The sequence below is a fragment of the Podarcis bocagei genome, assembly GCF_964188305.1.
Source record: "Podarcis bocagei genome assembly, chromosome: 2".
Lineage (NCBI taxonomy): Eukaryota > Metazoa > Chordata > Lepidosauria > Squamata > Lacertidae > Podarcis > Podarcis bocagei.
Window position 1 is genome coordinate 73,192,935 of NC_138126.1, and position 13,817 is coordinate 73,206,751.

Sequence of the window (13,817 nt, forward strand, 5' to 3'; positions counted from 1 at the left end):
AGAGCAACAAACCCTGTTTTAAAAGTAAAAACTCAAACTGGGAGAAGTAATTAAATGGCAAACGTACATTGCGGTACACAAATACTCTCAGCTGCTTGCCACTCAGAGTTTCTAGTTTCTGTCCATGGAAAAGGTATTTAGAGGAAAGCTGCTCTTTAATAATGTGATCCCGGAGCACGTTCCTGCCTGGTGTAGGAGTCTGATCTGCAGAACAAAAGAAAGCCAAGAGTCATAGTTTTATAACAAGGCATCTAAAGCATGCTGTTGTGTAGAATTTTGTTGCAAAATGCAAGTTTCAAAGTGAGTCCCCTACGTGACCCCTCCCCCACCACAAAGAAAGGGCCGGCAACTGCTTTCTTTTAAAATGTAGTCAGTGTCTGCAAAAACAAAATTTGCATCTGCAACCCATGTGGCTACACAGAAAACTTGATGAGGGAACAATTGTGATTCACACCAGTGCCATCCTTGTGCACCACTCTGATAGTTCCTGAAACTAAAAATAATAAAAGTGCTTATTATTATAAAAGAGAAAATGCTGCTCGAGTCAACACTTTCAATATTTCAGTGCAGCATGCACAGTTTCCTTTGTAGCTCATGGTTCCACAGTGTGAGGACCAAGCATACTCCATTTCCTCTTTCTCCCTCCATGTTAGTGCCAATGTATTTCAATTCCAAAGAGATAGCCACTTAGCTTCTGTAACAAAAGCAACACAGAATTCTGCGGCACTTCAAAGACTTAATGTTATTGAAGCATAAACTTTTGCATCACATTGTCATAAAGTTCTAGCAATTGTTGATCAAGCTCATTTTTTTAATCGCCTTGGGCGAGAGGTAGCCTGAGGTCCACATGACGGCCTCAGAGTTCTTGAGAGGAAAAGCAGGATCTAAAGGTAACATCTAAGTAGAGAGTTACTGTCAGAGCAACTGGTACCACTGTGTAAATCTGTAGTGAGGAACCTGTGTCCTTCCATACATTGCTGGACTCCCATCAGCCCCAGCGAGCATAACAAATGGTCAGAGATGACAGGAGATGTAATCCAATGAAACTGGGAGAGCCTTGGTTTCCCCACCTCTGCTGAACACTGCCCATTCATTCCCCAAAGCCAAAACACACAATGAGCTCCTGTGACAAGAACTGGGTGTTATGTTGACAAGACAAAAGGCAGGATTCCCATCCCCCATATTTATCATTTCAGAGTGGTTTCACACACACTGTAAGGTTCATTCAATCAAAACCAGGTACCCCTATACTATGCATGAATTAATAGGTGACCCTTAGAAACAATGTGAATTATTCCACTGATATGAATACATTCAGATGAATGTGGATTCTTTTGATCAGGCAGAATTGTGAGTTCCCCAGAAACTAATCAGCGCAAATGAAGGTGATCTTTGGGGAAGCAGCATGCCTTTACAGTGCCAATATCACACTGTAACCCGGGCTGGCTGGTCCCGTGTTTGATGGGCATATCCTGCATGCATTAAAGTGACTGCATTTTACATTACCTTTTACAGTCATGCATTAGAACCAGAATAACACCAAAAAAAGAAAAAGATGTGACCTTAACTTGCAACCTTACAAGCTCAAATTGACTTTCAACAATAAAATGAAGCTTTAGGGACAGCTCATGCATGCAGAGGGGATTATAATCTCTCCTCGTTTCCAGTCATGGCTGTCACACACAACCAGCAGTGCCCACCAGAGTATGGATTCTGTCCTGAGTTGATTGACGCTTCTGGTTCTGCCACTAAGCAGATTAGAGTGCAGATGAGTGCCAGAGCTTACCTGTGAAGAAAGAATTGATGGGGGCAAGAACTGTCAGCCGCTCATTTCCAGTGAGATGCGAACTGAGGCCAGCTCGTCTAAAAAGGTCCATAGCCTTTGAAGCGTCGGAATCCTGCCCGAGCTCCAACAAAGTTTTAGCTGCAATTTAAAAAGAAAAGGTGTTAACATGAGTCTCAACATTATTATTTATTACAGAAAGGGTAACTGATGAATGACCAGAGCAGGGGTCAGCAAACTTTTTCAGCAGGGGGCCGGTCCACTGTCCCTCAGACCTTGTGGGGGGTCAGACTATATTTTGAAGAAAAAAATGAATGAATTTCTATGCCCCACAAATAACCCAGAGATGCATTTTAAATAAAAGCATACGTTCTACTCATGTAAAAACACGCTGTTTGGGCCGGATCAGGCCCCTGGGCCTTTGTTTGCCTACCCATGGACCAGAGCTTGAAATTAAAATATGCAACAAAAATATGTGTATTCTATGCCAGATTCATTAAGTGTGTTTTAAAAATGAGACTTTATGGTTCATTTTACATCTCCATTTCAACGCTCATGCTGTGCTTCCTCTATCAAAAAAACAAACCCAGAAAGATTTGGCATTTTGATTCTTAATTTTGTTGACATTAAGCTTATTTTTAATATTTTTCTCTCTGTGAAATACATTCATATATAACCTCATTTTAGAAGTGGGAAAGCTACACTATGGAAGACAAGTGACTCAGATGGAACATCAGCTGAACTGACATGGAATTAGGCCAGTCACAACTGGGTCAGGTTGTTGTAGTGCATTCTCCGTATATTCGAATAAAAGAATACAATTGATGGCAATGAGCAGGGGTGTTGCTTAAAAGGTATAATTAAAAGGTACTTAAAATGGGTATAATTTATATGCAGAGATGCTACTGGGCAAGCTGGCTGGTGTCTCATCTGCACTTTGCTCTGCAGTGTGCTCAGCCATGCTATAAGGAAAGAAAAAACCTACAAAAATGGGCAGGATGTCCAACCCCGAACACAAAGGACCTGGAGCTGAGGCCCTGGGGGTCATCCCCAAACAACAGCCCTGGCGGTTAAGCTGCACTGTTCACACTGGCAAGCTCACCAAGCACATCTTGTCTGAGACAAAATCATAATGAGGAAAAGGTTTACCAGAGTCTGGGATGAGTAATTCGTTGACAAAGTGTATCACGCCATTGGTCGCGATGACATCCTTGTTAGCAATGATGGGCCTTCCATTAAGAGTCAGTTCGTCGCCATTGCAGCCTACGTCCAGCATGTTCCCCTCCAGTGTTTCCATTGATAAACCAGCAATAATGGCTTCTGCACACATGGCTGTTTTCAAGATGTGGTTGCTCAGCAGGTCTACATGGAAACAAAATATACCAAGAAGATTTGAAAAGAGGGAAAATCTCTTTAAAATTTTTTAAAAGGAAAGATATAGTGGCTTGAAAATTGCTACCAGCGTGTCGTAGGCTATGGAATGAAAATTAAACCAAACAACAAGGTATCACTTTTAATCTGATCATGCCCCCCACAAAAGAACAAAATGCATGTTGTACGTACATATGCACACTAATTGCAAGAAGCTGGAGACAAGGGAAGAAAATAGTACAGCTTTGAAGCCAATTAGCATCATTGTAATGTCCTAAATTAGCCAGAGAATTTGTACTCTTGAGATATGTACAAAGTTTCCCTGATGGTTTCCAAAAACATTTCCACTTTGCCAAGAAATGAGTTTGGGACACTCATCTGCAAAAGCAGATGCACACTTTTTAATGGAGGTATGGTTTTGATTTTTAAATTGTGTAATGGTTTTTCAAAATTAGTTCATTGTGACTTTTGCTGCTTTATGCTGAATATAAAACTGTTTGATTTCATTGTGTGAGATGCCCAGAGAATTGTTATGGGGGGGCTAGAGTGATTTAATAAATAAATTTCCAAAATTTTCTTTCCCCCACCACATTTGACCAAGACCTGCCAGTGTTGAGCATTGTTCTCCATTTCAAGCCACAAAGACCTGGTTTATTTGTGCTTTAGTTTCCTGCTTAGGAGGTGAGTGGGTAGCCTTGAGTTTGGTTTGGTGTTTTTAAAACCAGCTTGCTATTGCTACATAGAACCAGGCTAATGCTCATCTAGCACATCGCTCAAAGTGCTGACCAACTTGCTATTGCTCATCTAGTTCCCCATGGAAAGTGCTGATGAGCTTGTTATTGCTTATCTAGTTCTCCATTCATCTGAGCTCCCTGTCTGCCTTCTGGCTACTGACTCAGTACAAATGCAGCTTCGTCTTTTTTCCATGGCCTTTTCTCTACATTCCTGCCTTAAAACCAGACGGTGGAGAATGAGCAGAGAAAGGCCACCACCATAGCAGCGGGTCATGCAAACAGAGCACTGGGCTATGGGAATTAAAACCGGCCTTCTCTTTAGAGGACCTTTCTGTCAGCTGTCCTTAAAAGCAGAGTGGTGGTGCTCACTTGACCTCCTGAGTCCCTGCTGTTTACTGGGAAGGAGAGGGAGAGATCGTAGAGAGGTTGGCGCAGTGCAAGCGCACCGGCAGAGCCTATCTGGTGCTCCTGCTGGTACACATGCACCAATTGGACTTCACCACCTTGTCCCTCCCCTTCTCCTTCCCAGTAAGCAGCAGCAACGCAGCTGTCGAGGTCACCACAATGTCCATCTGCTACTAACTTTAAGGAGAGAAATCAGAGAGAGAAAAGATTTGAGGTCAGCGGTATGTCACTTTGAACCATTACAGAAATATAAGTTTCTCCCCACCCCTTACCCCTGAAAAATTAACATTTAACCTTGCCGTTCAAGATATGGCAAAGTTATAAAATCATCAGTGAATTACACACCAAGAAAAAGTATAGCAAAGTTCCAGAAATACATCTGACCCAGATTCATTACTAACATTAGACCACATATACTAGCTGGAGACTTCTGGCAAAACACAAAGTCTAATACGTTCCCCTACCTCCAGTGCCCTTCTACTCAGGATTTTTCTAAAAAATAATTTTATAAAATTTATCCAGTGGACCCTCGGGTTACGTTACCTTCGGGTAACGTAACCTTTGGGTTGCGAACGCGGCAAACCCTGAAGTGTATACTTCCGGGTTTCGCCGCACACACATGTGCAGAAACGCTCTATAGCACCGCTCACATGCACAAAAGCAGCACCTCTAGATGTGGACCTTTTGGGGTATGTACGGATCCCCGTAACGAATTAAGTTTGTATCCAGAGGGTCCACTGTATACCACTTGACTGTAGAAAAAAAGTGAAAGTGGTTTACAAATTATATCTATGTACAATCGACATTTTCACAGCTGTTTACCTTTCAGAGCTTCTGGGTCTCCTAGGATCCTGGTTAGGGTTTCTGGTGGGATCTTCTTAAAAGCTTCATTGGTTGGAGCCAGCAATGTAAACTGGCCTTCACTTTCCAAAAGACTGTCAAGACCAGCAGCTGCCACAGCAGTCTTTGAATAAATACAAAAGAAACGGAATTAGGCATGTTAGAAAGGAAGGAATCCAGTAGGGATACAAGTTAATAGGTTTTCAAGAAAGTGATTTTGCCCTAAATGGGCATCAAAGGAAATATTGGAATATATATATGAAATGGACTTACTCTTAGGGTTTCAAGATTCTCTTCAAGCTCAACAACTTGAAGGATGCTGTTTGTTGTTGTGGAAATGACTTTGTCTATCAGGTGGACCACTCCGTTGGTAGCATGATGGTCAGCCTCCAACAACCTAGCACAGTTCACTGTCACGATCTGGGGAACACAGGGACCAGACAAATAAAAAACTAAAGCTAATATATGATTAACATATTATATTATGTCAGTGTAATAATATGTCAATAGCTGGTTTAAAGAATTCCACATATCATTTTCTCTATCATTAAGTCTATGCATACAGGACAGGGAGAATTCTAAAGGTTGTCTGTATGCATCTGTGAGAGCCACCTTGAAGGATCCTAGTGGTTTGAAAGTAAGTTTCATCCTTTTAATAAGTCAATAAATAAGTTACTCATTTATTCGTATTTTTAAAAGTGTCAACTGATTTCCCGGACATGAGGCCAAAATGGTGGCTGGCCCCAAGCCTTCGGTTACATCACCCACCCCTTATATTGGGAAAAGCCAGTTCATATTAATACATCTGGCAGAACAATTAAGTTGGCCATCTAAAATAGAAACAAAATAATATCCTGAGCTCTTTAAAGAATATTTGGTACATATCAATTGCCCTTGTAGTTTCAGTTTTCCTTGCAGTTTTACCAAATACTCACTCCATTTGGATAATGATGGATCTGTACATCAATATTCTGGTACATTGAAGGGAGAGTTGTTCCATGTTTCAGATCATCCGTAAGAACTCGTTTATTCACCATATGGTAGCGAAGAGCATTTAATAGCTCAATGTTAACATTGCTCACCAAAGAATCCAACATTTCCTGAGAAAAAGCAAATGAGACCAAATACTCAGTTCCACTGAGCTTATTCTCACAAAGCCATAGATGTCAATGCTTGACTAATAGTACCTGACTATTTCTACCTGCTTCTACCTCACAAGCAGGAAGGAAATATGCTTGGACTGCAACTGCCCCCCCCCCCCCGGTGAGGGCTAACAACTCTGTCAGTGGAACAACATACAATTGCTGGGAAGATTTCTTGACTGCAGCTTCTTGTGTACAGCTCCCAAGGTGAAAGGGGAATGCACCCTCAAGCTAGCAGTTGTGTTACTTGCACTACACAGCTCCCATCCAATGAACTGAGCCCACTGTGTATAAAATTATACAATGCCTTTTCTCAACCTTGGGTCCCCAAATGCTGTTAACTACAATTCTCAACATCCTTGACCACTGGGGTCCTGCTAGCTAGGGATGATAGGAGCTGTATTCCAGCAACATCTGGGGACCCAAGGTTGAGAAAGGTTGTTCTAGATCTTGCTTTCAGCTACTGGCAGCCTTTTGTATTTTCTGCTTTAAGAGAAGTAATTTCATCTAATCATCCCTCTTATGAATAGCTATGGGAGGCACAGGAAAAGAAACAGGATAAAATGTAAGGAGGAGTGCTCTTGGAAGTTGCAAGGGTTAAAGAACACAGAATGGGAGCTTGAGCAACTAAGATTAGAAAGCTGCTCCACTGGTGTGACAGTGTTGCGGGCAGGCCCTCCTGCACACAGCGGGGGCAGAGCCAAGCTCCTGGGTCATTGGGGAGTCTCTAGCCGCGTCCCAGCCCTAGCCAGCCAATCCGGCTGGCGGGGTGGGCGGGTGGGCGTGACTTGGCTAATTTAAACAGCCGTACGGCCAGGGATCTTCCTGTTTTCACCTACCTCATAGCAATCATCACACAACTTTTGTAAGGTTTGGCGGTTAGGCAAAACCTGGTTTGGGGGAGGGGAGGTGTGGCCATCACCTGCCCCTCCATTTTTAAGGGTGTTCCGTTAAAAGGATCCAGGGGTGTGGATCTTGTCTGAAGCCTGAGTAGGGGCTAGGGCCATGCCATGACCCCATTGGGGACCCTGGGGGAGTTCTTAGTTGATGTACATCAACAGGACTCCCCCTATTGGTGGTTGACCCTTACTGGATTACCTGCATGGCGGGCAGGAGTCAGATATAGTCGGTTCAATTCCAGTGTCTAAGCCAATACCACTCCCATTCTGTAACCAATAAAGCTGTGGCCTTTATCTGCCCATTAACCCAAAATACTGTGTCCAGGTGTTCTTATTCAACATAAGGGGGAGGCCTTGGGGTCTTGACATGCAACTAGGAGCCCCACTGGATTTGGCCAAAGGCCCATCCCATGTGGAGCAAAATCTTGCTTTCACAGTGTCCAACCGGATGCCTATGAGAAGCAGGACCTGTGCTCCGGAAGTGTGATCCCAATAGTTCCTTTATTTAAATAATTTGTATATTGCCTTTCATTTCAAAGAAATATCACGGTGGTTTACGGAACAACAAAACAACATATTAGAAAGGGTAACAATGAAATAATATATAACAATATTTAAATGTGAATATACGTATAATGATGTTTAACTATGGTGTCTGAATATTCTTATTCCTTCATTTAAAATAATGATTCCAATCTTCTTACTGTGTCCTACCCACTTTGTGGATAGACCACCTCTATTTTTCATGATTTCCTCAACACATTCAAGTTTCGGAAACTGAAGTGGCACTTATTCTTACGGCAGGCAAGGACGCCCAGGCTTCATTGGTTGGGGCAAAGATTGTGTAGCTTCCAGGGCCTGTGATTTCAGCACTCAGGTTAGAGCTGGCAGAGTAGAGCTGTGTGGTTGAGGCCCCAACAGTTCCAAGTGTTTCGTACAGGTTGGAAAGAGGCAAAGCTGTTTAAAAATAATAATACAGATGACATTTCACTTTGACAAGGCAATAGCATAATCATAACATTTACTAAAGGTACCCCTGCCCGTACGGGCCAGTCTTGCCAGACTCTAGGGTTGTACGCTCATCTCACTCTATAAGCCGGGAGCCAGCGCTGTCCGCAGACACTTCCGGGTCACGTGGCCAGCGTGACAAGCTGCATCTGGCGAGCCAGCGCAGCACACAGAATGACGTTTACCTTCCCGCTGTTAAGCGGCCCCTATTTATCTACTTGCACCCGGGGGTGCTTTCGAACTGCTAGGTTGGCAGGCACTGGGACCTAGCAACGGGAGCGCACCCCGCCGCGGGGATTCGAACCGCCGACCTGATGATCGGCAAGTCCTAGGCGCTGAGGTTTTACCCACAGCGCCACCCGCGTCCCTAACCTTTACTACTTCACCATAAAAATGCATATTACATGGAAGTGCTTGTAAGAATTGCCCAATGACCCATTTTTTAAAACTGAAAAAGCTGCTTTGCGAGTGGAGAAATAGCAGGGGGAAAGCGAACTTCACCCTTTCTCCACCTACTATCTTCCTATGTGAAATTGCTCTCCTAAGCATCCTTTGTAACCAATGCGTTTTCAAGGGCATGTTCGCATCTGCCCTAGAAAATGCATGTTTGAAACAATTTGGTGGCAGGGAAGTCACTAGGAGGGACAATTTGCAGCTGGCAGTCATGTGTGGATAAAGGGTTAAGCACCCTTATCCTCTCCTGCTGTTTCTCAGATGCAAGTCACACCCTCCTTGGCAAAAAAGAAAAAAGGGCTGTCCTGTTACCGTTACATGTAGTCATACCTCAGGTTAAATATGCTTCAGGTTGAGCATTTTCAGGTTACGCTCCGCGGCGACCCGGAAGTAACAGAACGCGTTACTTTCGGGTTTCACGGCTCACGCATGAGCAAATGCTCAAAATGATGTCACGCGCATGCGCGGAAGCAGCGAATCATGACCCGCAGACGCTGGCTGCGTTCGCTTCAGGATGTGAACGGGGCTCTGGAACGGATCCCGTTCACATCCAGAGGTACCACTGTACTAGAAAGTAATGTGAAGCATGTTCCAGACACGTTCCATGACAGAAGGCATGGGAGCTGGAGGAGGCAACTGAGATAACAATAGATATGTTTGTGCAGAATACAGTGAACTTAGCAGCTGCCTTGCTGCATCAAACCACGGCTCCACCTGGTCCAGCATTTTATTCCTAATAAAGGATAAAGCTGGGCTCTCTGTGGGCAGTGACAAGGAAACATATTGGCAGCAATGACAGACTTACTCGCAGCCAGGTTATCGAGAAAAGAAAAGGCAGGTGAAGTTCAAACCTCATACTCCCTGCCCTTTATAACTGAGGCTACCCTCTAACATTGCTTAACTTTTAATGCTAATTTACTAGCAACTTGGTGCATAGGACATTGTTTATTAACAGCTACTGCTGCAGAGGTAGACAAACTGGACTCTACTCACCCTGAAGGTGTTTTGGGATGGGAAGGAAGATGCAGAGCATGAAAATCCTAGCTACTACATATTTCACATGGCTGTTTATTTGTATATATTTTTTATTTTTTATATATAGATGTTTTATGATGGCCTATACTTGTATAAAGATTCAGCGAAGTAAGTAAGATATTGTGTCTAATTTGATATTGCTGCTTAATATGTATCCGTGATGTCTGTTCTATATTAGGTACCATGATATTGCTTCTTATTATGAACTGTATTTATTTGGCTGTTTTTAATGTTTTATATTGTATGGATATTATGTACTGACATATATTGTGCATTATGTTTTATGTTGTAAATGAAGGGAGGTATATAATTTTCAAAAAAAATTAATAGTGGTCAACCAGCTGCTTCTTGCAAGCCCATAAGCAGGGACAGAATGCAACACCCCACCCCTCTTGCTTTCCCCAAGTAACTCATGTTCAGAGGCACTATACCCTTGATTTCAGGTAGTCATCATCCCACCCTACATTCCAGATAGCCATCATGAGTAATAGTCACTAATAAATGGGGAATAATGGATCTTGGAACTCTAGGGGGGAGGGAAAGAAATATGTGCAGAATTGCCAAGACTGCTTGTCTATGGAAGGAATAGGTTGCAATGCAGACATCAACAGCAACCCCAATGGTGACAGGAATGATGGGGACAAGGAAGGTTTGGGTTGAATATTAGGAACTCGCCTGCACCATGCTCATTTTAAGATGTTGACAAGATATAATTTGGGCCCAGAAGAGTAGTAGCTCACCACATATTCATTAATCAGTGAACTACATCTAGAGTGATACAGTGGTGCCCCGCAAGACGAATGCCTCACAAGACGAAAAACTCGCTAGACGAAAGGGTTTTCCATTTTTGCGTTGCTTCACTAGACGAATTTCCCTATGGGCTTGCTTCGCAAGACGAAAACGCCTTGCGCTTTTTTAAAAAAAGCCGCTTGAAGAGGCGCAGTTGTGACGGACCGTGCTTCGCAAGACGAAAAACATCGCAAGACGAAAAGACTCGCAGAACGAATTCTTTTCGTCTTGCGAGGCACCACTGTATCCAATATTAGTTGACCCATTTATATCAACAGTCCTAAGTAACTTAAGTGCCTTAATTTCAATGGGTCTCGTCTGCATATGACTAACACTGAATTTGCCTTGTTGGTTACTGACTGCATTCTGTACTCCCAAAATGTAATGAGTAAAGCAGCCTGGGGATTAAATGACCTGCTGCTACTCCCATCATAATTTCTGGAAACTATACTAGGCATCTCCTCCTCACTGAAAGCTACCTGTGAGGCTCACTGGCTGAATCAATGTATGCACTGACGCTCCCACACCATCCCAAATTTGCACAAGGTATTAGTTTGTACTTCAATTGATTTACCAGCTGGACAGCCTTTTTCCCCTGGAACTTCTTCATATCCTGGACAACATTCGTAGGTAATCATTCTGCAGTGAGAAAGAAATGCAGCATAGTCAAAGCAATGGCTAGCCGTCATGCCAATTTCAATTGGTCGCATGGCACAGAGCTCCAAAAGACCATACCACAGCATACTACAGATGGAAGATCACACGATCTGCATGAATGGTGAGCTGTTTGTCACAAGCATATCAGGTGATGAATCCGCCAATGAATATTTGCTGAAGCATTTAAGTTTTATGCTGTGTTTCATTCGCTCTGTTTTGATAGTTTCTTTACTGATTTATGGGTGTGGTTGTTTGTAATTTAAAGTAAATCATGCTTAAATGATGCAGTGTGTGTGTGTGTGTGTGTGTGTGTGTGTGTGTGTGTGTGTAGAAAATTAGAAGTAGAAGGCTGGGTTGTAATCCTCCCTGACATGCTAGTTGTTCACATGAAGGCTATTTGGAGCATGGGGCGGCAATCAGACACACAACCTTAAGTAGCACAGTTTAATCAGGCAGTACTGTGACTTTTGTGACTTTTTAAATTGTAGCACAGGTACCCCCATTCTATGCATTTGACTACTGTTCATATATAGACTTTATATTGTGGTCCAAATGCTTGCCTGCAATTATAGGGATGGCTCATACAAGTCAAGTTTCCCAGCTGGAGATGTAATCATGCTCACACCTATCTGAACTGGAATTACCTTTCTACTTGCAATTCTCATCATGACAACACCCAAAATGGGACACCACAATCACAGCAACAACCTATGAGGTATGCATGTATTTTCCATTCATACACCACTTCCTCACCATGAAAACAGGCAAACACAATCCTTTCCCCCCATAAAATTTTATTAAGGCTTTTCATAATATAATACAATTTTAAAAATCTAAACAAAAACAGAAAGAGAAAAGAAAGTACAGAGTCATCACTTTAAGGTAGATCTTGATCCTTGTCTCACACAGAAAGAGGTGGACCCTCCCAGCTCTCATCTGGGAGCTTCCCATTCTTCCCCCAGTTTCCCACCCTGGAAGATCTTCACTTTCCTACCTCTCACACAGGGTCCTTCGCCAACCATCCATCACCTTCATGGGTGTATAAACACAGAAACTGAGACAATCTATATTCACATACACATAGGCTTCATTGCGGTCCATAGACCCAAAATAAACAGTACAGCGATGGTATATATCAGCAGTTATTAAGCTGTAGGGGCAGCATTACTGGCCAACAGAGGAACTTTAGCCCTCCAAGAGAAATTTTGCTACGGCCAGTGTAATAGTATCAGTCTTATTCTCATGGTTAAGTGCATTGCAGTAGTCCAAGAGGCAGATAACCTTATGGCAGGGATATCTCTGGACTACAACTCCTATCATCCCTGACTAGGTCACGCTGACTGCTGCTGATGGGGATTGTAGTTTAACAATATATGGAGGGCCACAGGTGCCTCACCTCTGCCTTGGAGCTTCCAGCAATCCACTACTACTTCTTAAATCTTAAAAGTATTAAGCTGCAGTTCTATACTTGCTTAGCTGTGACTACGTTCTGCTGAACTCAGTGTTGCTTACTTCTAAGAATCAATGTATGAGGTTGTGGATTTCAATTATTTTGTTTAGCTGTGGTGTACAGAGCCTCTTGAAGAACAAGCAGAGTGTTTGGTAAGAGTCTTTTGTGTCCACTTTAAAAGGAATGAAGTTGCAAGTGCTGTGTTTTGTTAGCCGATTAAGATATTTTGGGAACCACTGGCCTTGTACACCACATTTAATCATTGTTTGGATAACATTGTAATTCCATTATGTTTATTATCTTAACGAAGCAACCTAGTGTTTTCTCTCATGGGCCCACCAGTTCTGGAATAATACTTCGTAAGACACACTTTTTGCTTTCTTGGATCAAATTAGAGCTCTCAGCCTTAAACATTAGGAATTAATTATTCCCTTGATGTAGATGGCCTCATTTATCCTCTGTACTTATTTGGATGGGCACAGGGGACACATCAATTATGTTGTGAGCAGAAAGATAAGTAAAGCAGCAAATGCTCTTCTGCGATATAAACCAAGCAGCTAAGCCAATTAGTTGTGTTCAGAGGCTTTAGAGAAAAAACAGAAGCTGGTCAATTGCACACACTAATGAACTGTCTGATAGATTTAATAGCTCTTGGCTTGCTCTTTCTCTGCTCTTGAATGCTATTAAATGAAGTCACCATAGTAGACCACACTTTAATTAAGCTACAATTTATGTACCAACCTTTTTTTCCACTTTACAAAAAATGCTTCCTACATTAATGCACTTTTTTTAAAAGGCAGCAACAGACCATGCTTTAATATTCATAAGGAAAGCAGGTTCATGATTTCCCCAGGGTTGTATTATTTTTAGCTTTACAACATTTAGAAGAGACTGGACAATTTAATTCCAGTGACAAAAATGCAAAGAATAATAGTGTGTTGACTGCTGACCTGAGTTGTAAAATTGGTTGAAAGGAAGTATACCCAAGAAAACACACACACCCCTCTCTCTCTATATATATATTCTGGGGATGAAGGTCAAGGGTAAAACTATTTCATATGTCATAAAAATGAACAGGGGAAACTATTGAATGAAACAAAGTTCTTCAAGGTAATTAAGATTTAGCATGTAGCAAATACCTGTACATGAGTTATAGAAGCAAATAAATTATGTGTCATAGTTTCCAAGCAAAATTACACCAAAAAATCCAGACTGATTGTCTAGACATTATATATTCCATGTGGGAAACGG

General features: G+C 42.4%; 1 protein-coding gene across 1 annotated transcript in view; it reads right to left on the bottom strand.

The window, feature by feature from the left end:
- TGFBI (transforming growth factor beta induced) overlaps positions 1–13,817 on the bottom strand; it is a 40,868-nt gene that overhangs the window by 11,989 nt on the left and 15,062 nt on the right. The window contains exons 3-10 of the mRNA XM_081185615.1: positions 11,034–11,098; positions 7,974–8,131; positions 6,069–6,233; positions 5,407–5,553; positions 5,116–5,257; positions 2,933–3,145; positions 1,787–1,924; positions 68–204 (exon numbers count right to left, since the gene is read on the bottom strand). Of these exons, the coding sequence (XP_081041741.1) occupies positions 68–204; positions 1,787–1,924; positions 2,933–3,145; positions 5,116–5,257; positions 5,407–5,553; positions 6,069–6,233; positions 7,974–8,131; positions 11,034–11,098 (1,165 nt within the window). The remainder of the gene's footprint in view (positions 1–67; positions 205–1,786; positions 1,925–2,932; positions 3,146–5,115; positions 5,258–5,406; positions 5,554–6,068; positions 6,234–7,973; positions 8,132–11,033; positions 11,099–13,817) is intronic.